The sequence below is a fragment of the Daphnia pulicaria genome, chromosome 2 (genome assembly GCF_021234035.1).
Source record: "Daphnia pulicaria isolate SC F1-1A chromosome 2, SC_F0-13Bv2, whole genome shotgun sequence".
NCBI lineage: Eukaryota > Metazoa > Arthropoda > Branchiopoda > Diplostraca > Daphniidae > Daphnia > Daphnia pulicaria.
This window is the reverse complement of record NC_060914.1, coordinates 8,029,790-8,049,975: the sequence shown is the minus strand read 5'-3', so window position 1 is coordinate 8,049,975 and position 20,186 is coordinate 8,029,790. Positions and strand designations below refer to the sequence as shown.

At 37.1% G+C, this 20,186-nt stretch overlaps 5 protein-coding genes across 7 annotated transcripts; 2 read left to right on the top strand and 3 right to left on the bottom strand.

The window, feature by feature from the left end:
* Nucleotides 1-82: 82 nt before the first annotated feature.
* LOC124325940 (arrestin domain-containing protein 17-like) lies at nt 83-2,225 on the top strand. Its single transcript, XM_046784514.1, has 7 exons — nt 83-249; nt 321-491; nt 575-789; nt 852-1,034; nt 1,110-1,286; nt 1,355-1,574; nt 1,662-2,225. Exons 1-7 carry the CDS (start codon nt 135-137, stop codon nt 1,790-1,792), a joined length of 1,212 nt encoding a protein of 403 aa, XP_046640470.1. The 5' UTR covers nt 83-134; the 3' UTR covers nt 1,793-2,225.
* Nucleotides 2,164-4,514, top strand: LOC124325938 (facilitated trehalose transporter Tret1-like). Of its 3 annotated transcripts, none has more exons than XM_046784512.1 (8): nt 2,164-2,271; nt 2,403-2,552; nt 2,645-2,944; nt 3,010-3,084; nt 3,163-3,360; nt 3,446-3,657; nt 3,757-3,825; nt 3,894-4,514. In XM_046784512.1, exons 2-8 carry the CDS (start codon nt 2,411-2,413, stop codon nt 4,380-4,382), a joined length of 1,485 nt encoding a protein of 494 aa, XP_046640468.1. In that variant the 5' UTR covers nt 2,164-2,271; nt 2,403-2,410; the 3' UTR covers nt 4,383-4,514. The 3 variants fall into 3 exon arrangements, with proteins under 3 accessions (XP_046640468.1, XP_046640466.1, XP_046640467.1); XM_046784510.1 differs by having other exon boundaries at nt 3,431-3,657; XM_046784511.1 differs by lacking the exon at nt 2,164-2,271 and having other exon boundaries at nt 2,278-2,552; nt 3,431-3,657.
* A 121-nt stretch (nt 4,515-4,635) lies between these two features.
* On the bottom strand, nt 4,636-7,357 carry LOC124325939 (probable medium-chain specific acyl-CoA dehydrogenase, mitochondrial). Its single transcript, XM_046784513.1, has 10 exons — nt 6,864-7,357; nt 6,629-6,725; nt 6,387-6,554; nt 6,213-6,313; nt 6,051-6,131; nt 5,742-5,981; nt 5,521-5,661; nt 5,324-5,452; nt 5,116-5,259; nt 4,636-4,906 (listed from the first exon to the last, which is right to left on the bottom strand). Exons 1-10 carry the CDS (start codon nt 6,879-6,881, stop codon nt 4,751-4,753), a joined length of 1,275 nt encoding a protein of 424 aa, XP_046640469.1. The 5' UTR covers nt 6,882-7,357; the 3' UTR covers nt 4,636-4,750.
* A 108-nt stretch (nt 7,358-7,465) lies between these two features.
* On the bottom strand, nt 7,466-9,921 carry LOC124325935 (exonuclease 3'-5' domain-containing protein 2-like). The gene is made up of 9 exons (XM_046784508.1): nt 9,565-9,921; nt 9,387-9,487; nt 9,275-9,330; nt 9,048-9,216; nt 8,637-8,976; nt 8,461-8,565; nt 8,166-8,379; nt 7,964-8,095; nt 7,466-7,897 (listed from the first exon to the last, which is right to left on the bottom strand). Exons 1-9 carry the CDS (start codon nt 9,798-9,800, stop codon nt 7,505-7,507), a joined length of 1,746 nt encoding a protein of 581 aa, XP_046640464.1. The 5' UTR covers nt 9,801-9,921; the 3' UTR covers nt 7,466-7,504.
* A 1,944-nt stretch (nt 9,922-11,865) lies between these two features.
* On the bottom strand, nt 11,866-13,506 carry LOC124325944. Its single transcript, XM_046784524.1, has 3 exons — nt 13,296-13,506; nt 13,145-13,207; nt 11,866-12,084 (listed from the first exon to the last, which is right to left on the bottom strand). Exons 1-3 carry the CDS (start codon nt 13,401-13,403, stop codon nt 11,905-11,907), a joined length of 351 nt encoding a protein of 116 aa, XP_046640480.1. The 5' UTR covers nt 13,404-13,506; the 3' UTR covers nt 11,866-11,904.
* Nucleotides 13,507-20,186: the final 6,680 nt, after the last annotated feature.

Genomic DNA, 20,186 nt, shown 5'->3' with positions numbered 1-20,186 from the left:
ATACACAAAATTTAAACGCAGATAGCAAGGACAAATTTATTGCTCAGATAAGATAACGCGAATAGGAGTTTAGTCAACCCCAGTGTTTAAAATGTTTTGAAACGAGTTTCGTCCGCTTTTCCAGTTGCAGAATAATGGTGCTAGAAAGGTTTACCATATTTTTGGATAATGTCGATGCTACATACTTTCCTGGACAACAAATTACAGGCAAGGTCCACGTCTGGAACAATTTGCCAAAAAATGTAAGAGGTAATAATCGTCGACTAAGGTTTTTTTTAAATTTGAAACTCATTTGTTAAATTTCAATGGCGTTTTCTAAGGTATTTACGTTGAGTGCCGGGGTTTCGCCCGAGTGTCTTTCTCTACAATTGAACAACGTTCCCGAACGGTTCGTCGACGTGGGCGATCTCATTTGGAGGTCACCAATGCTTCGGTAAATCACACGTCCAACGAAGAATATTTCTATCAAAGAATCGCTCTTAAAGAAGGAGGTAAAATTGAAGTGTCTCAAATTAAATTTGATTTCATTATTTGATATTTTTCTACTTTTGGTATTGTTTTTTGGAAACCATAGGTAACGACCATTGGGAGATGAATCAAGGTAGACATCAGTATCCATTTTCTTTCACGCTCCCGAACGAAATTCCGTCATCGTTTGAAGGAATCCACGGTTACGTCCGCTACACGATTCGGGCAGTTTTCCAAAGACGTCGCAAATGGAACCACGAGTGCAAAATGGCTTTCACCGTCAACTCCATTATGGATCTTAACACAATTGCAGAAGCATCTGTATTAATATTTCCATAATATTCCTATTTTTAAATTGTTCAAAAGCGTTTTGTTTTTACAAGATGCCGATAGAAGCCTCCGACTATAAAACATTGGGGTTGTTTTGTTGCCAATCAAACCCAATAACTGCAAAGTTTTCGCTGGATCGTATGGGGTACGTTCCGGGAGAGAAAATTTATTTTAATGCGGAAGTCGAAAACTTGAGTCGCCAGGTCATGCATGGCTCAAAATTTCAATTAATCGAGGTAGTACGAAAACATCAAATGTAGAAATTCTTCCATTTTATTTGTCATTTAATATAACATTTTACGTTAATGCAGCGAACTAGTTTCCATGCAGTGGGTAAAACTGAGTCTTGCGAGCGAGTCATCCGCGAATTCTCACGGGGACAATTTGCTACCTCGGAATTTTGGGAAAACCATCCCATATCCGTTCCTCCTGTCGTCTCTTCTGAGCTCCGCTGTTGTAAAATCATCGATGTCGATTATAGGATAGTGGTGAATTTGATTTTTCTTGATTCATTTGTCACAAAAGTTGCAAAGAATTAATTTTTGATTATGTTCAGTTTACTGTGGATCCTGGGACGTTTTCGTTCAATTTGAGCATTTCTCATGGTGTCATTATTGGAAACGTCCCTCTGCGTAGTTCGTTTCCTGATTTTCAACGAAACCGACGGCAATTAAACGCCGCCGCTGCGAATGTGTCCATGCTAGAAAATAATGACAATCCTTTCGAAGCCAATCCAGCCGGTACCAACACGGTTACGGATTATTATCCAGATCTCCGTAATAATATAACTAATATAACTAATAATATAACGATGCGCGGTCAGTTTTAAAAACATTTAAAACCAATTTTCCATTTTTTAACAGCTCCTCCAACCTACGAAGAATGCATGTTTGGTGGAAATATCAGGGATGCCGAAGATTCTGAGCATGTCAACTATGGAGCCGGAATTTCCTACAATCCTCGTTATTTAACCTACGGACAAACTTTCTCTTGAAATTCCAGCACTTAACAACGGTCAAGTGCGGTGGGGATAAAGTATCCTTAAAACAAATAATAAAGGATTCAACATTAATTCGTAACAAACCTATTACTTGTATTCAGCTGAACTAATGTTACTTTTTAATATATAATAATGCATATTACATGTAACAATACAAATTGATAACGACTCAATGGCTAGAAAAAAAAAACGCCAGAATGGCCTACTTTTTCTATTACGTAAGTATAAATACTGATCGGTCGATTGACCATCGAGACTGATTGGACAATTCAAACTGGCCCTATATTGCTTATCAGAATAAGGCTTGCGGTTGGCTTTTATCAGTTTAGAACTTGGGCTGTATCTGTACCTGTGATGCAGTGTGCCACAGTGTCAGTTATGTATTGATTATCGTGGTTATGTAAAAAAATTAATGCAATAAATTGAATTCAGTTACTAGGATTATCACAAGGGATTAACACGCAAAAATTTAGGTATATCTACGCCTCTTACAATGGCCTCACCATTAAAATAAACTACGCATACATCTCACTAAGTTAACATACATTGAACTTGATATAAATAAAGAATTTTATAATAAATTCATGCAACTATCATTATTAAGAACTGAAAATGGTAAAATCAAATAACCAAGAAGATGACGATGGAAGCGTGAATGATTCATCTTATTTGCGATCGGGATCGGAAAACCAAAATTCCCAGATTGATTATAAGAATGCTTCCAAAGGACCCCAGATCAAGGCAGCAATTGCAGGTACTATTCACGAGTCATGTGAAAATAATCACACAAGTAGGATCCGTCTTCGATATATCCATCGAATAAAAATGCTCTTACTTTTTATACAGGCGCCATTGGGGCTTTTATTTTAGGGAATATTATCGGTTGGTCTTCTCCTGTTCAGCCACAACTCCAACAGAATTCCACTGAAATTTTCAACGAAACTAGCAGCAGTGATTGGATAGCGCACATTATTCTGGATGACAATCAAATGTCGTGGGTTGGCTCATTGCCAAATTTGGGAGCTCTGTTTGGTGCTCTAGGCGCAGGTTTTCTGATGGATAAATTCGGACGGCGGTTTGTACTTATGACAATGTCTCTACCTTATCTGTTCGCCTGTCTACTATTAGCAGCTGCTGCAAATCCTGGTAATTTAAAGTAATTATTTCTTTGCACTAAAATAATATTTTTATCAGGTGTATCTGATTTGCAGGAATGCTCTACGCCGGTCGTTTTATTGGCGGATTTGCTGGAGGAATTTGTTCGGTCGTTTCGCCGACCTATTTAAGTACAATAAAAGAAATTAAAATTCGGCTGCCAACTTTGTATTAAAAAAAAAATTAAAAATTTTTCACATGAAAAATAGGAGAAATTACGATGCCCACTCTAAGAGGAATACTTGGCATGTTCTTTTCTACATTTGTGTGTAGCGGCATTTTAGTAACAAGTTTAATGGGTTGGTTGAACTGGCGTCTCATTTCTGCCATCTCTGCCATTTTTCCTGTAATACTTTTTGCTGCCATGTTCTTTGCACCAGAATCACCATACTATTTAATAAAAGCAGGTACGTTGTTCTATTTCGCCAACTTAAATACATAAGGGCGCAATTCTTTAATATCTTAACTTACGCAAAGGTAAAAAATTCGAAGCTCAAAAAGCGCTTAAACGACTGAGAGGAATCAAATACAACATTGGCCCTGAAATAAATCAATTGGAAGTTCGATTAAATAAGGAACTTGCTGAAAAATCCAGCCCATCTGATTTGATAAAACCCTGGGCTCTCAAGCCTTTGATAATAGCCGTCAGTTTAATGATATTCCAACAGTTGTCGGGTATAAACGCGGCTGTGTACAACTCAGTGGTAATAAGTTACTCTAGTATATCACGCGGAGAACATGGTCGTGAAAATTCTATGAACAATTTCTACATTATATGTTGATTATTTTCTTTCTCTCTTAAGGCAATTTTTGAATCAGCCGGTTCAACACTTGATAACTTAGTTTGCGCCATTCTTCTCAACTTGGATCAAGTATGTAAAAGATGTCCATTTCAATTTTTATTTGATATTTCAACGTTACATTATCATATACGATATAGCTCGTTGTCACTGTCGCTTCATCATTGCTGGTTGAGCGGCTAGGCCGGAGAACTTTGTTCGTCCTGTCTGAGCTGACGATGTGCATTTCCCTTTTCGGTTTGGGCACTTTCTTTTACCTGAAAGACAATCCGGAAACGGATCCGGCTCTCGTCGAATCTCTCGGCTGGTTGCCGTTGGTGTCTTTAATTCTCTTCATAGGCGCTTTCGGCATCGGAGCTGGCCCTGTTCCGTGGCTGATGGCCGGCGAATTACTTCCGGACAAAGTTAAAGGTCCTGGCGTCTCGATCGCCACGTTCACCAACTGGTTTCTGGCTTTTGTCGTGACTAAAACATTCGTTAACATTCAAAGTGCTATTACCAGCGCAGGAGCGTTTTGGATGTTCGGTGTTTGCTGTGTCATCGGGTCGTTATTCGGTTTATTTATTTTACCGGAGACCAAAGGCAAAACTCAAGAAGAAATCCAATCTCTGTTTAATAAAAAAAAGTAAAATTATTGGTCTACCTCTACCACCATAACTCTGTTTGCTATTCATCAGATAGAGAAATATGTGTTTAAAGTATCGGCTGTTGTGCCTTTCAACATAACTGTCTCAAATGATAAATTAAACTGATTGAATTCACTTCCTGATTCATTGTGTGAATATAAGAATTATGTTAGAATTTCAGTGTGCTATGGTATTATATGTGGTCTCGATGAAAGATTTGATGTCAAAAGAAGTTATGAAAAGGAATGCGTTGGAATCAGTTTAAAAAATCTGAGCTATTTTATTCATCTCTTAATGTAATCAACTCATGTTGAATGTACATTTAGTGAACGATTTGGACCTTTGGCAAGTAATAAGTTTTGTTTCTTAAATTACGACGAAGGATTGGACGACGCACGGGAAAGAAGTTCTCTGGCAATAATTAAACGTTGGATTTGGGCAGTCCCTTCATAAATTTGGTAAATTTTGGCGTCTCTCATCAACTTTTCAACAGGATAGTCAGTATTATATCCGTTGCCGCCAAAAATCTGAAAAATTTAAAACAAGTTAGAACCGAGTCTGTACGTGCGTTGCATACCGGTAATGCGTTTGATTACAAACTAAGAATGTAAAGAATAATTTTTTATAAGCTAAAGATTATAAGAAACAGTCTTAAGAATGTAATAACTTCACATCATTTCTATAACTATGAAATACAAGCAATCAGTAAATCTTTTTTGTTGACATAGCAATTTACCTGAACAGCGTCAGTAGCGCATTTATTTGCAACATCTGCCGCCATAGCTTTAGCTATTGAAGCATAATAGGTGTTTCGCCTTCCCTGGTCCGTTTCCCAACTGGCTCTCATCCAAGCTAATCGTGCCAACTCAATACTCATGGCCTGCCAAATCGATTATTATTTTTTGGTGCCGACATTTTTAAAAAATCAGCTGTACAATAATTACCATTTCTGCCAACATATTCATTATTAGTTGATGCTTTGCAATAGGAACGCCGAAAGTGCTTCGCTCCAAAGCGTATTTGGTAGCCTCATCAAGAGCGCGCTGGGCTAACCCAACAGCTCCCGATGCCACCTGATGATCAGAACACAGAAATTAAAAAAAAAATTCAAAAATTTACTGCAGAAACATATCAGACTTACTGTAGGTCGAGTGCGGTCAAAAGCTCCCATAGCAATTTTAAAACCGGTACCTTCACCAATCAGAACATTCTCTTTTGGCACCAAAACGTCTTCGAATGTGATCCCACGGGTATCGGAAGCTCTCTGGCCCATATTGATTTCCTGGAAAATTTAAAATTTCGCTTTTTTTTTTAAAAAGATACTGGTTTATACAATTTATTTCGAGGGTCGAGGAATTTTACCTTTCGACCGGGAGTGAGTCCGGGTGTATCACGGTCGACGATGAAACCCGTTAGAGCCTTGTGGGCTGGAGCTTTAGGATCGAGATTTGTGCGGGCCAACACAAAATACCAATTGGCGTGACCGGCATTGGTGATCCACATTTTTTGTCCATTCAAAACGTAATGGTCGCCCTTCTTTTCGGCCTTGGTTTTGATAGCGGCGACATCGGATCCCGCTCCGGGTTCAGTCACACCGTAAGCCTATTTCGCACAAGGAAAACCGGTGTTTATCATTTAAAAAAAAAAATTAATATCCATTTCAATACTTACACAAATGAGTGGTTCTTCAACCATACGGCCCAAGTACTTCTTTTTCTGCTCCTTGTTACCCGCCAAAACCACTGGAATTTGCTGTAAAACACATAAAAGATAAACAAACAAAACAATTATAAATGCTTATGCATGCATTTAATTTAGTAAAGTAGAACATACTCCTAGGTTATTGACATCCATAGGAGTGGTGATCCCACAGCAGCCATAACCAAATTCTTCCATTATAACGGCAGACTCGAAGGATCCAATATCTGATCCTCCTATGCTCGGTGTGTTTTTATTAACATTGTTGAAAAATTGGAATAATCAAAACCAACAATAATAAAATAATACCAAATTCTTCAGGTATATGGTGATTCATGAGTCCTAAGCCATGAGCTTTCTTGATTATATCCCATGGATATTCTCCGGTTCTGTCGTGATGGGCGGCTACGGGAATAATTTCCGAACGCGAAAATTGTCTGGCCAGCTGTTGGATTTCTAGTTGCTCCGGAGTCAGTTCTAAAGTAAAAACGTTATCAATCTAATAATTTTGACTAAAAGAAGAAAAATGAATGAAAGCAATCTAAATTCACCAAAACAGTAACCAGCTGATTGCTTGGGTGATTTGGAAGAAAAATTCCTGTTAATGAGAAGGAAGGAGCGACGAAGAGGGACAGGACCTGCCATAGACTAAATAACATTATATTACGCGATAATATTTTGAAAAATTATATAATTCAAATTCTGAATTTTCTTTAGTAAATGAAAATAAATATAACTTCTATGTTTTTATGAATGCATAATTAAATGTGGTAGAAATAAAATTACCTTAATCAACTGAGCCATTTTTTTTGTTTGTGATGTTTAAGTTTTCAAATTTTAAACATTTACTATTCACTGGATTGAGAGTGGATGCGTAGCGCTTTGAAATGCGAAGGTAAATGCCATACATAATGGAAGTGAAAAATATAACCTACGTAGCTCAAAGTGCACATCCGTAGTAGTACAAACCGATAACGTTGTTTGCTGATAAGTGGACTCGTTCTTTCAAGATTAACTGTGGCATTCGTCCCCCATCGCCTTTGTAAACTAACAAAAATGTTGCATCGCATCTATTTCTTACCACGTGAAAATACTTTAGTTATCAAAACGTCCCATCTAACAGCAGTAAAGTTGAACAAGACCTACATCCCAATGCTTACAATGTATATGGGGGGCTGATGTCACAGTCTCTATCTATTTTATGAATTATGTACCAGTTGGATGATACAAGTTGCTAAACACAGTCCGGAGTAACTCTTCGAGCCCTTACGAATTTCTGATGGATACGTCAAACGAAAAATGGGTTTATCTTAATGATTATGCTTTTATACTTCAAAAAGGGAACTGTAAATACAACTGATTGATCGAAGGTGAAATAGTACGCTGAATTCACACAATACGATGCAAATGTATTGGGATCCACCGCCTTATGTGTTTGCACTTACACTTTCATTATGACCCCATTTTTCTTCTGGCTTTCTGTGATGCTCAACTGACCACAAGGCAGGAAGATGCTGAGGGCGCATTGTTTCCAAAAAATGTTCCCTCCAAAGGCGTTCCAGAGCCAACAGTCCACCTGTCTGTTCCTCTTCAAAAAAGCGAACCACTTTCAATCCATGGGGAACGTAGTCGGAATTAGGAATATGAGTTTCAAGGTTTTTAGCCATTTCCAGAATTTCTGGCGTAACAACTTCTACTTCGTAATAATTCTTGATAATTTCTTCTAGCTCCGATATTCGATTAGATGGTATTGCTTGGCGGTTGAAAATGAGCGCATTTGCTGCTTTCTGGACACCACTTAATTTTCTGTCTAATTTAGACTAAACAGGAAATAAAGGAAATGTAAAAAATAGTTCATATTAAAAAGAAAGAACAACATTTAATACCTTAACGTCTCGTTCGGTGCCAATTGGAGCATTACACTTTATCGACAGCTCATTCTTGACTGCGTTCTCATGGCTGTTGCAAATTGTGTGGCATTCGATGCAAAGCAATAAAATATCGTGACTTTTATGATCCTGTAAATGTAAGTATAATGAATGTTAGAATAGATTCATGCAATTGTTATCAAGTGAAATCATTCAGTACTTTCAAATGTTCTGGGAAGTGCTTTCTATATTCGTGAGGAACAATGTTTTTCCTAAGGAAGGATTCAGACTGACCACACACAACACACTTATTGACTTTATCCGTCAAGTAATAACGATCATATTCTGAAGATGGTCGCCCGGACGGTTCAAAATTCAAACGGACCGTCATCGGATTTTCGCAAACCACTTCTCCCCGACCTTTCGCAAAGTACCTAAAAAAAGAATACAAAATGAATTGAATGTCCATTATTCTTGTTGGTTTTATGAATATTCTGCTTTTAATTAATTCTAACCACATGGCTTTCTTGTAATCACAAGTGCAGAGTTGCTGTCCATCAGGGGCTTGCAAAATGCAGTTATCATAAAGAGCACTCTTTCTTGCTGAATAGGCTCTAGAACTGATTGTTTTATAAGTTGACAGCATTTAGTTCAACACCTCAAAGCCAATATGCTAAATTTTAAAACATACTTATTTGGTTTTGTTGATACAAACTTTTTTTCTTTCGAATTGCTATTCATGAAGGATCCCACATTTTTATTAGTTGAAGGCAATCGAAATTTTACATCAGGTACGGCAACTTTTGTGGCCCATAAAGTGTAAAATTCGTGCATGTTACTAACCGACCACACATTGCTTAGATCAGGAGCTCTTGTTTCGGCCACCAACTTTAAGCATATGGCAATTGAAGCTATGGCATCCTGAGCCGCATATTTTACTTGAATAGTTGACAGATTTTCCGCTTCCCAGTCACTGCATCTTACTGAAAAATGCTTATTTAGCACTGTACCTAACAACTGTTCGGACAAGCCTAATTCAAAGAAATGCGCTTGTTAAATATTAATGAGGCAAAGTTATTACTAACTACCTAGTAATCATCACCTGAAAGGCCAGATTTAGAGAGTAGTGACACTCTCTTAGGATGTCTAAAAATCAAGTGTCTTACATCATATCCTCCGCAGAATTGTATGCCTAAATCTCTTTTCAATTTTGATGCATCTTCCCAAGTTGCAACTCCTACTTTCAAAATTTTGGGATTGGTCAGAATATTCTAAAGTTCCCAAGGAGAAATTAACATAATTATTACTGATTTAATTTTAAAGAATTACTTTTAGAGATTCAGGAAGTGTGGAAAGACAGCAAACTCTTACAAGGGCACAAACACCTAATTAAACAAATGTCACAACACAATTTATAACATTACAAGAAATTTTTAAATACCTTGATGAGAAGCCAACTGAATTAGGGCAATAGGTTGAGTGTTGCCATCAACGTTTGACCATTCACAGTCGAACCCTAGAATTGGGACTTCCGAACAGTCTCTGTGAGATAAAAAAATTAAATATAACAATAACAAATTATTGCAAGCATATTGCAGTTGCAGAGGTAACTATTATACTTTAAAAGCACAGAGTAAACTTCATCCCATTCTGATATGCGGGTAACGATAGTTGTTGCCGCAAGTGGATTCTCTAATTTTTCTTTTAACCTTGTTTGAATAGCATCGGATTTTTTTGAAAATTGCCAACGTAAAGCAGCACGAGCTAATGACCTCCCAGCTATGAAAATAGTACTGATTCCGATTCCTAGTGAAACAATGCTTAATAAGGGCCATTTTCTGTCAGCAGACGACATGATGAAATTATTTCGATCAAAATTCTAAATCCATAAAACTATTTTAGAAGTTAATTACGACACTGCATGCGTAAAATTCAAATTGTAAAACGAAAACCAACTGAGCAAATCAAGCAGACAACTTCTCAAAATGGTAAATAATGCAACGTTGCCTAGAATGTAGTTGAATTCTAGTTTTTTATTAAAATTTATTATAAAAAAATATCAAAAAATAATAAAACGGTAACTTAGGCTATTATATTTCACATCATGTTACCAAATATGAGCGAAGTCAGACTCATCGCCTTCTAGTAAATGAATTTAGCATTTAGGCAGAGCATGGGCATGGAGAGATGGTTTCCAGTCTCCATGTTAAATTTCCCATAAGGGGTTGTCCGCTTTTTTTACTAAAAGGTCTCTCGGTATGTCCATATGCCGCGAGAGCCTAGATGGCGCCACCGTCGGAGAGACCTCCCTATGCCTCCATGTAAAAGTCGTTAGTAAAAAAGTAGCTTCCCGTCCAATCCCCTTATGGGAAATTTAACACTGTCATTGGGAACCACCTCTCCATACCCCTGGGCAGAACTATGCAGAAATATAGATGATGGTAGAACCACTGCCTGTTAAATTTTCCTCTCGGAAATTTTTCCCAAAGTTGCAGCCAATATCGCGAATCCAAAGTGGGAAAATGGGCTTAAGTATCCATTCAGACCTAATTGTCAGCGCCAACAGCGGCCATCTACTGAAACTGTGTTATTTTGGTACTGGAAAAAAATGTGATTCACAACACACCCGCTGTGGCTCTGTAACTAAGGTCTCCAGCCAGAACACTTCCAGGCGGAAAAGGCAATGGAGGGCCTTTCTATATAAATGGTTCCACCATACCATTGGGAGGAGGGCGTACGAAAAAAGGAGACCCAACTAACAAGCTATTTATGCATTGGTTTAAGGTTTATGCTTACCATTACGCAGCTGTTTATGCATTGCTTTAAGGTTTATGCATGACCAAAAAGTGGCACGAACGGCTTAAGCCATTGGCACGAATGGAAAGACAAAGGGAGAGCGAAAAAAAGAGGGACCGACCCCTTTCTTCCACACTGTATTCTTTCCTTCCTTGACTGTCCTTCCTTTCGTACCCTTTTCTTATGGACAATGCCAATGCTTTCCATTTGTGGCTGCGCCAAAACGGGCAAATACCGTGCCAAGATGGGAACCGCGAACCACTCTATAGTGTTTGCGAGATGTCCTGGAACTCAAAAGGTTGAAGTAAAACTTAAAAGGTAGAGAATCTCCGAAGAGGACGTATGAATAGCTACGTTAAAAATAGTAACTGCTCAACTAGGAGAAGTAATAGAATTACGGATCAATCCCTATACCATCAACGTTTACGCTCCTTCTGCAAATCCGAATACTTTTTCCGACACTGAAATAACTTTTTTTCAGGTCGAGTTGTCCTGCTGAAACGCATGCATACCTGGAAAAATCAATTAAAAGTAAGACATTGCAATCTGTATCAGTTTGCGGGAAAATTCTATATACAACCTCACGCTCTAGATTGGCTTTCGCCATCACATTACAAAAATTTAAGGGAAAACGCTGACGTTGACGCTGAATTTTTTGGCCTTGAATTCAGCAGAAACAAGACCCATCCACTTAGACGCTTCTATACGGGAATATCAGGAAAACGTCGAAGCTGCGACGCGAAAATTATTCCAATTCCTCCGTCTCAATCTCAAAAACATTACAAAACTCAAACCAAAGCAGAAACTAATATGCTGGCAACTTGCTTTGGCGAATAAACAGAAAAAAGAGCCGTTTAACAACCCAATACTTTAAACTGCAGTCTTATTTTTTTTTGCGTTTTCTAGAAAAATTAAAACTTGAACACCAGGGAAAAACATGTCGCTACACCGGCCCCTCCTGGCAAAAAAGATGTCAAACACCGCTACACAAATTTTTTTCCTCCCGAATAGGGCTGACAACATCGAATTTTTGTTTAAAAGTAATCCTTCGTAGTTGTATAATTGTATTTTCCTCCTTTATTGAATTTACAGCTAGGATTTAAAATTTTTAGTTTTAATTTAGTCATTTATGTGAAATTAACTAGCCTAGAATTCCAATGAGTCTAAACAGGGATGTTGTCTTCAAGAAGCCTTGCGGTAGTTGGGGCTGGGCCTCGCCTGACGGTAGTGGTCCTTGGTTTCGCTGTAGAAACCAAACCATCTTTGACGAACACATCATAAAGAAACTGGCTCTGATTTTGATCATCGATTTTCAAAGTGATCACCAGGTATTTCAAAATTTCCTATTAGAATTACTTATAGCGTAAATATAAATGATTGGGGAAAAGTACAGTACCTACATAAAGTTTGGAAACACGGCGAGTGTTTCCGCGCTTCTAACACGGCGGCTTACGGGCCAAAGTGTCTCCCTTTTTTGCGCGATAACTCACGTTTGAGTTATTGCAAAGCAAATTTGAAAAAATCATCTTGGTAAGGAAAAAATTTCCTTTCACCATGATTTTTTGCAGATTTTAGTGAATTGAAGTTAATCCGCAAAAGAGTAGATATAAAGTTTGGAAACATCGGCGCGCTCGCCATATGTTTCCAAGCTTAAGTGTATGCTAGTTAAAAAATCATAAAAAATTGAAATTAATCAATTTTTACTTGAAACTTTTACCAACGGTAGACGACATAGTCGTCTACATTTGGACAAAGTTTCAAATTTTTCTAATGATACGCTGATTTTTGCCGATTTTTTATTAAATGTTGATTTTTCTTCTCACGTCGCGTGGAGCGTATCCTGCCCCGGGGGAAGAATAGAAGAGGGAAAACCGCCGGACCCCTTTGTTCTTCTCCCCTATTCTCTTCCCTCTATTCTTCCCCCGGGCTAGGATTTCGTCCCTGCGCCACCAAAATTAATCGGCATGTTTTCTTTAAAAAATCGGCAAAAATCAGCGTATCATTAGAAAAATTTGAAACTTTGTCCAAATGTAGACGACTATGTCTTCTACCGTTGGTAAAAGTTTCAAGTATAAATTGATTAATTTCAATTTTTTATTATTTTTTAACTAGCATACACTTTAGCTTGGAAACATATGGCGAGCGTGCCGATGTTTCCAAACTTTATATCTACTCTTTTGCGGATTAACTTCAATTCACTAAAATCTGCAAAAAATCATGGTGAAAGGAAATTCTTTCCTCACCAAGATGATTTTTTCAAATTTGCTTTGCGATAACTCAAACGTGAGTTATCGCGTAAAAAGGGAGACACTTTGGCCCGTAAGCCGCCGTGTTAGAAGCGCGAAGACACTCGCCGTGTTTCCAAACTTTGTGTAGGTACTGTATATTATTGAATCGACTTGCATTCTTTTGCTTTAATATTTTCTGTAAATTATTTTCGGATTCCAAGAGCTCCCTCATTTCCACCTAGTATCCAAGTAATAAAATAAACTTTTTATGGAATATTCGACAACATTTTCATTTTGAGTAAAATATGTGTTTATAATACCCTTACATTGCTATGTCTTTGATTTTCCAGTTGGTGAAGGGAAATGCCAGCGATCGAATCAGCCGACAACGCCAACACGAAAAGGCTCAAAAATAGAGCGAAGAAATGAGACATATTCAACTATTATTGTAAAGGTACTCTTTTATACTTTCTATTGATTTCATTAAATGAATCAGACTGATTTCCCGTTGGAGTTACAAAGCTATTTAAGGGGATCCTCTGTTAAACGATGGATCGCAACGTTGCGATAATTAGAACAGTGAACCATTTCATTTAACAACTGTTGCTGTATACATTTCAGCTGAATCTCAACCACAGTTATTTTTTCGTGTAACGATGTATCGATTATATGCGATAATTAGGACTGCCGTGTCTGCATAAAGCAAGGTTTTCGAACTTTAACCGAAAGTAATCGATAATTTAGCTGTGTTTGATGTCACTGACATACGTCGCAAATTACTGAGCAAACAGTAACATAAGCATGCTCAGCCCTAGTGAGAAAACGTCGATCACGATATATAATAGACAGGTAGAGCAACGGGTTCAATCCCCCCATTCCAAAAAGCGTCCTAGTTTGGGGAGTGGCCAAATCTTGCATTTGGCATTTCCCTCTTTCAAAAAGAAGAACATCGTTCTGCAGGGCTTTCCTGCAGCCAACCCATCTGGATTAGGGTTTACCTACCATAGAAAACGAGTAGAAAGTCTACTAATAGTTGGCCCAAAACTGAGAAGAATGGTAGTTATGCGCGTGACATGCCGTATGGTGACGTGCGTACGCTAATTTAATAAGTTCGGGTTTCATTCCATTTCCCTACTGTTGCAATGCTTAACATATTGTAATTTTTTACGTGTATATGCATGGTATCATTTTCGGATATACATGTAAATGAAGAAAAAAAATTCCACAAGATTTATGAATTTTTTTTCATATTTTTAACGTTACTCTTAGTGTTGTTGCGTTAATGAATTTTCAATTCATTTTCTTTTTATTGTTTTCCTATTAAAACGAAACCGATCGTTTTTAACGAAGTTTTCGTTATTTAAGAAAGTACATTTTATTTTTCTCAAGACTTAATGTTCTGTATTAACTACAACCGTATAATGAAACGACACGAGAAAAGATCAACAGAAAAGCCTTTTTCTCAATACTTTTTTTTGCTTTATAAAGACATTTATTGGATTTATTGTATAAAAAAGAACTTTCCTTTCTTTTTCGATGGTGAAAAAGGGGAATAGCGGTGATGATAGGAAGAAATAGCAATGGGGATGTATAAGTTTTTTATATTGGTAAGTATTGATGGGTAGTAGAATTGATACATAGAACTTTGGTATGCACAAATAAATCAGTCAGTCTAGTGAGAAGAGTGGGGGCTGGTATGTGAGAGTGCTGGTGGTCGATAAACGAACGTTTCTAATCTTATTTGACTCAGCTTATTACATTTGTAATCAAATATCCATTTGACGTTAATTTTTTTACGTAAATTGGAAGGCCATATCGGACGTTCATTGGAAAGGACATTTATGACGTCTAAAAATATGAAAATTACGTCCGGCTTTGACATCCAGCCCAATCGGAGCAAACGACTTCGAAACATCCTATTGGCGTATGTGTGCTAATAGGGTTATGTATATGTGCGTGTTCGTGTATTTGTGTGTGTGTGTCTATGTGTGACAGGTCTATGCCCTCCTTTTATTTGTGGCAGTTGCTTGCTTGCAGCTGTGCCGATTTTCACGTGTAAACATACATATCGGATAGGGCAATGTACCCACACATGTAAAAAAACGATAGAAACTCAATAGAAGGTTAAACATACGAAAACTGGAGGCCTTTGAAATAGCAACCGACAGCTAAACAGATTGGATACTCGATTCATTCGTTCCTTAACGGCTGTATAATTGAATTGGAAATGGCTCCCTTTCCCTCTCTTATTATGATATTTCTCATTTTGGCATGTTTAACTTATTTCATCGGCGGCCTACCTATAAGAAACAAATAAAAACTCAGGTAAAACAACGTAAGTAATTTGTTTTCCCTGCAACGTGGAAGTGCATATCTAGATGACATTCTTCGCTACGCTACGCTGGTAATTTTTCGGTAGTAGTATATGGTGATGCTTATCGACTATACGATAAGCATCGCCTGATCGAAATCAGTATATGGGGGACCTAGGTGTTTCATTTCCGCAATATTTGCGAATATGAACACGGCCTATATATAGGTGATTAGTTGATGTCATCGACCAATTATATTTTTTGTTGTCCTCCACCACTTGTAACACAAACTGGCGTTGTTCTTCGTCATCTGTGTAATCTTTAAAGTCTTTAACTCTCCACGCAGTTGTTCGTTACTTCAAGTTTGGTTGCAAAATCCCTGGCATAGCGACAATCTTGAGGATTGTTTAGTTGAAGTAATGAGAATAAAAGCCAAGATTTGGTCCGATGAATTCATGAAACAATGTTGGCATACTCAAATTTATTGTAGGGAAATTTGGTTTGCTGATTTTTAAACGAACTAGGCCGGCGAGTTTTGAAAAGCTTTCTGGCCATAAGCGTCCTGGTGAAATCAGATAAGCTCTCGTTAAGGAAGAACGACCAACTCCTCTGTGAAGTAGATTTACTAGGGATGTCTGTTGATTGAAGCGATTAGCGACCAAATCATCACTTCTAGGAAGGGAAAATATTGATCGGGGCAAACACAGAGAGATTCGTGATCGAAGAAATAATTTTGCATAAAAATATATGCAATAAAGTTAGCCATTCTATGCACAATTCTTCTTTTTTTCAAGCAAAACATTGAACAAGTTGGCCAGTAACTCCATTTTTAGCAGATAGATCGACTGGGACAATTGGGATATAAACCGGGGGGTCATTCCGCTGAAATCGAATTAATTTTGGCGCTCGACCTCACCGATTTTTTTTATTTTTTTACAGTGTGTTCATTGTGATTGTATAAAATTTTCTGTAAAGGGAAAAATTATTCCCGTTTACAGAGTGGGAGATAAAAAATCCTAAAATTTTGTTTTTTTTAATTTGAAAAATTGATTTTTTTCGTTAAAATTCAATTTGTTCCGATACCGTTTTTTCTATAGATTTAAAAAACAGATGAAAGATAGAGAATTGTTTTTTCTTTTTAATCATCTATTTGGAATTCAAATTAAATTAAAAGAAAGTAAGGATATTGGGGTTTAAACATTTTTTTAAAAAAAGGTCTTAGCGAAGATATGTTAACTTCGATTTGAAAATTTTTTTTACTCATCAATAGCTCTAATATGTGCGCATCTCGTGTAAAATTTTCAAGTTTTACCCATGCTTTGTTAATTAGTCGGTACGGTATCGGAACAAATTGAATTTTAACGAAAAAAATCAATTTTTCAAATTAAAAAAACCAAAACTTTAGAATTTTTTATCTCCCACTCTGTAAACGGGAAAATTTTTCCCTTTACAGAAAATTTTATACGATCACAATGAACACTCTGTAAAAAAATAAAAAAAATCGGTGAGGTCGAGCGCCAAAATTAATTCGATTTCAGCGGAATGACCCCGGACGCAGTGTTCGGAACCGGTAGAACCTCACGGAGTTTTCAGTGACGTGGGAAAAATTTGCACGTCATGCGTCAATCTTAAGGCTAACGCCAAAAGTAAAAAAAGTAAACGTAAATTCCAAAAATGTATCAGTCAATGTCATGACTTAAGTCACAAAATAAGTAATTTATTTATAGCCAATATTACAAGTTGTTTTACAAGTTTAGAGTAATTTTTAGAAATATTAACATTTCCAACATTTAATCAGTAAATTTATTTCTTCTTATTGTTAAAATTAGTGCTGCTAAGCTAAAAAGACGCTCTACTGGAGCACTAGTTGGAATGACAGTGTTATATTGACTTTTGACTTTTTTGAAAACGCAAAATGTTTTGGTACGTTGTAATGTATTTCAAACTATTACTCCTTCCCCCCACATCGCTTTCCCTTTTCCGCAACCTCAGCTTCCCCACCAGTTAATCAATCTATCTAATCTATCTCTGACTCTGCCGAGTCAGACCCATCACTCACCTCATTATTGCCCATACGTATTCTTATTACCCTCCTGTCAAACCTTTCGGGGTACCTTTTCCCCTGATCCAATTTCCCTCAATCACCGTGCAATATGGAGACATCTCCAAATTACACTGGCTATGCCGCTGGTCAACGCAGTCAACGTGTACGTCACTTTTTTACTTAAGTCATGACTTAAGTCAAAATTTGACGTACGTCAGTCGATGACGTTCCTAACGCCCAGTCCGGACGTGATGAAAAGCGGAAGCGAAAATTTGTAATTGGTCCTCCAAGAAATATTACTGTAATATCAACTGTAATAATTACTGGTAGTCTTCTCTTAAAAAAGTATCGTCTTTCAAAACAATTTCGAGCCAAGTTAAGACAGCCTTCGCTTGAATCCATGTTTGAGATAATTCATCTGTTGGCCAATCAAATAAACCCAAGTTGGAATAATCAATTTTGAAAATGGGATAATCATTTTGAAATTAGTTGAATAAATTTTCTTCTGGCCTATCACTTTCTCCTCGAAGTGCGGTAAATGCTTGTGTGATGTGAAGTGCACAGTGACGATGACGCGCTAAATAAAGAACGGCCCGATTTAGTTGAGATCCAATAAAAATTGCAGCGCCTTGTCTACGCCTTATTACTAGCAGTCGTGTCAAATAAAGTCCAAATGATATTATCCTATTATTGAATTTTGGTAATTTTATTCCCTGGCTATTTTTAGAAAAAGTTGCTTCACTCTTTTAAAGAGCCACTGATTCTTCCTTCTGGCGAGAAATAAGTTAAACAAGTTTTGAAACAAAATGAAGTACTCCACATTTTGGTTTCCTCGACAACCATTTTTCCCAGATGACCACGATTCTTTGTTCACGCATTTTTTTCTCTTTGACACCAAACAGTGGGGACTGACATAGACATTGGTTCTAATGAACCATCGCTTCCGTTTACAATAGTAGATTAAATAAGAAATTGTTTAATAATGGACAATCCACTGCCATCACCTGCAGGGCGATTTCCGATAGTTGTTGGGATGTTATATTGATAGGAACTTTTATTTTTGTCTTTCTTCTTTTGGCGGTTGATGGAGTTACTAAATTCTTATCGCGAAATCCAAATTTGAAATAAAAAAAAATCGATTTTATGTGCATAGTGAACCTTATTCTCTATTAAATTCTCATTTTTTAAAATATCATATCTTTTATTCTGTTAACGTCTATTGTTTATGTATTACATGGTTAAACTACAAAAAGTATGTGTTAAAAATTGTATTTCTGATAAAACCTTTACAAATTTTCTTGAGGATCCCACAAAACGGAACTATAGTTAGCTTGGTGAACCTTCCACCTGGCCAGCGATCGAGTAGTTTTCCCATCAAAACGTCACCGTTAAAATAATTTGTCGTCAGCTTCGCCGCCAAAATTACAAAAAAAAAAACGTTAAGAGGAGAAGAACATCGGAACGAGAGTAAGAAATTAAACTGAGATAAGATGCCTCATTTTAGGTCTGAAATAAAGGCCACACACATAAACAGATTTTCTAATCGTGTAATATTTTCGTTTGTTAATAAGAAATAAAAGAAATAGAATAGAATCCTCCTATATTGCATTTTACACAGAAAATTGTAGTTATGTTGCAATCATGACAAACACAATTATGTTTCAATCATAAAAACAACATACAAAATGACTGGTGTTCGGAGTGTCAAATGTTTTGGCTTAGTTTCCAACAAGTTCTTTTTTTTCTTAATCTGTTTTTTTGTGCTGTTTGAATAACTTGTTGTGAAGTATTTTCCTCGAGCTCTCCCATTTTTCCTGAAAAATTGTTAAAATTATTAAAATTAGTAATCATGTCTGATTTGAAACATTTTTAAGATGATGCTTGTCTAGTTGTTTGGTAATAACACAGGCAGCTTAAAGCTAAGTAGCTAAAAGCTAAAATTTAAAAACTTGGACAGCGCGTCGCGCGTTATCCCCGTAAAACTCAAAACTTATTAATTAATTTTCGTTTGTTACTTTAAGAAACATGAAATTGATATGAAAATGTTTGAAATAAATACTTATGAGTTTTTTCATCAAATATGTTTCATTTCCTACTTAACCCGAGCACTGGGTTGTTGAAGTTTGGTTTTAATTCCTTTCCTTTCTTTCACTTTCAAGAAGAAAACAAGAGAAAGAAAAAAGGGCCAGGTAAACACGACGTTATACTCTCTGCCAATAAACATTGAAACAGGTTATACTTTTGTATTCTGTTCAAGAAGTTCGAAGCGTGAATGTACACTTTCTTTACTGATACATTAGTCGAGATAAGAGGAGTTACGAATGGACTTGATCTTACTCCAAAAAATACTTCTTTTTTCACTAGCACTTTTACTTACATCTCTATCTCTCGTCTCAGTTCTTCTTGAACATTTTTAACTCCTGTTAAACAAGATTTTTGTCGTTCATTCTGGGATGTAAACAGTTTAAGGTTTTAATGTTGTCATGGAAAAAACGTTGTTTGTTTTGGCCGTTAGAGGAGCAGTGCAATGAAGGAAGGAACAAGCAAACTTTTGAAATTTGGTCACAAATGTTCTCCTTCTCTCGGCCGTGGTGATGTTGTGGGCCATGGGAATCTCTGGCTCCGTTCAAGGGAGGTAACTTTCTCACGTGGAACTCTGCCCTCCTAATCATTTGGCTCTTTTGTCCTATTTGAGAGAGAGAGAGTGGTGTAGGAGCCTGAGGCTCATACAAGGTTGTAGGTTGACGGTAATCATACCAGGTAACCATACCAGGATCCAGCATCTTTCCTGCCGAACTGCATGGTATTCGGATGCTCTGTCTGCTATGTATGCCTCTGAATCGCCAACCCCTGGTATCCAC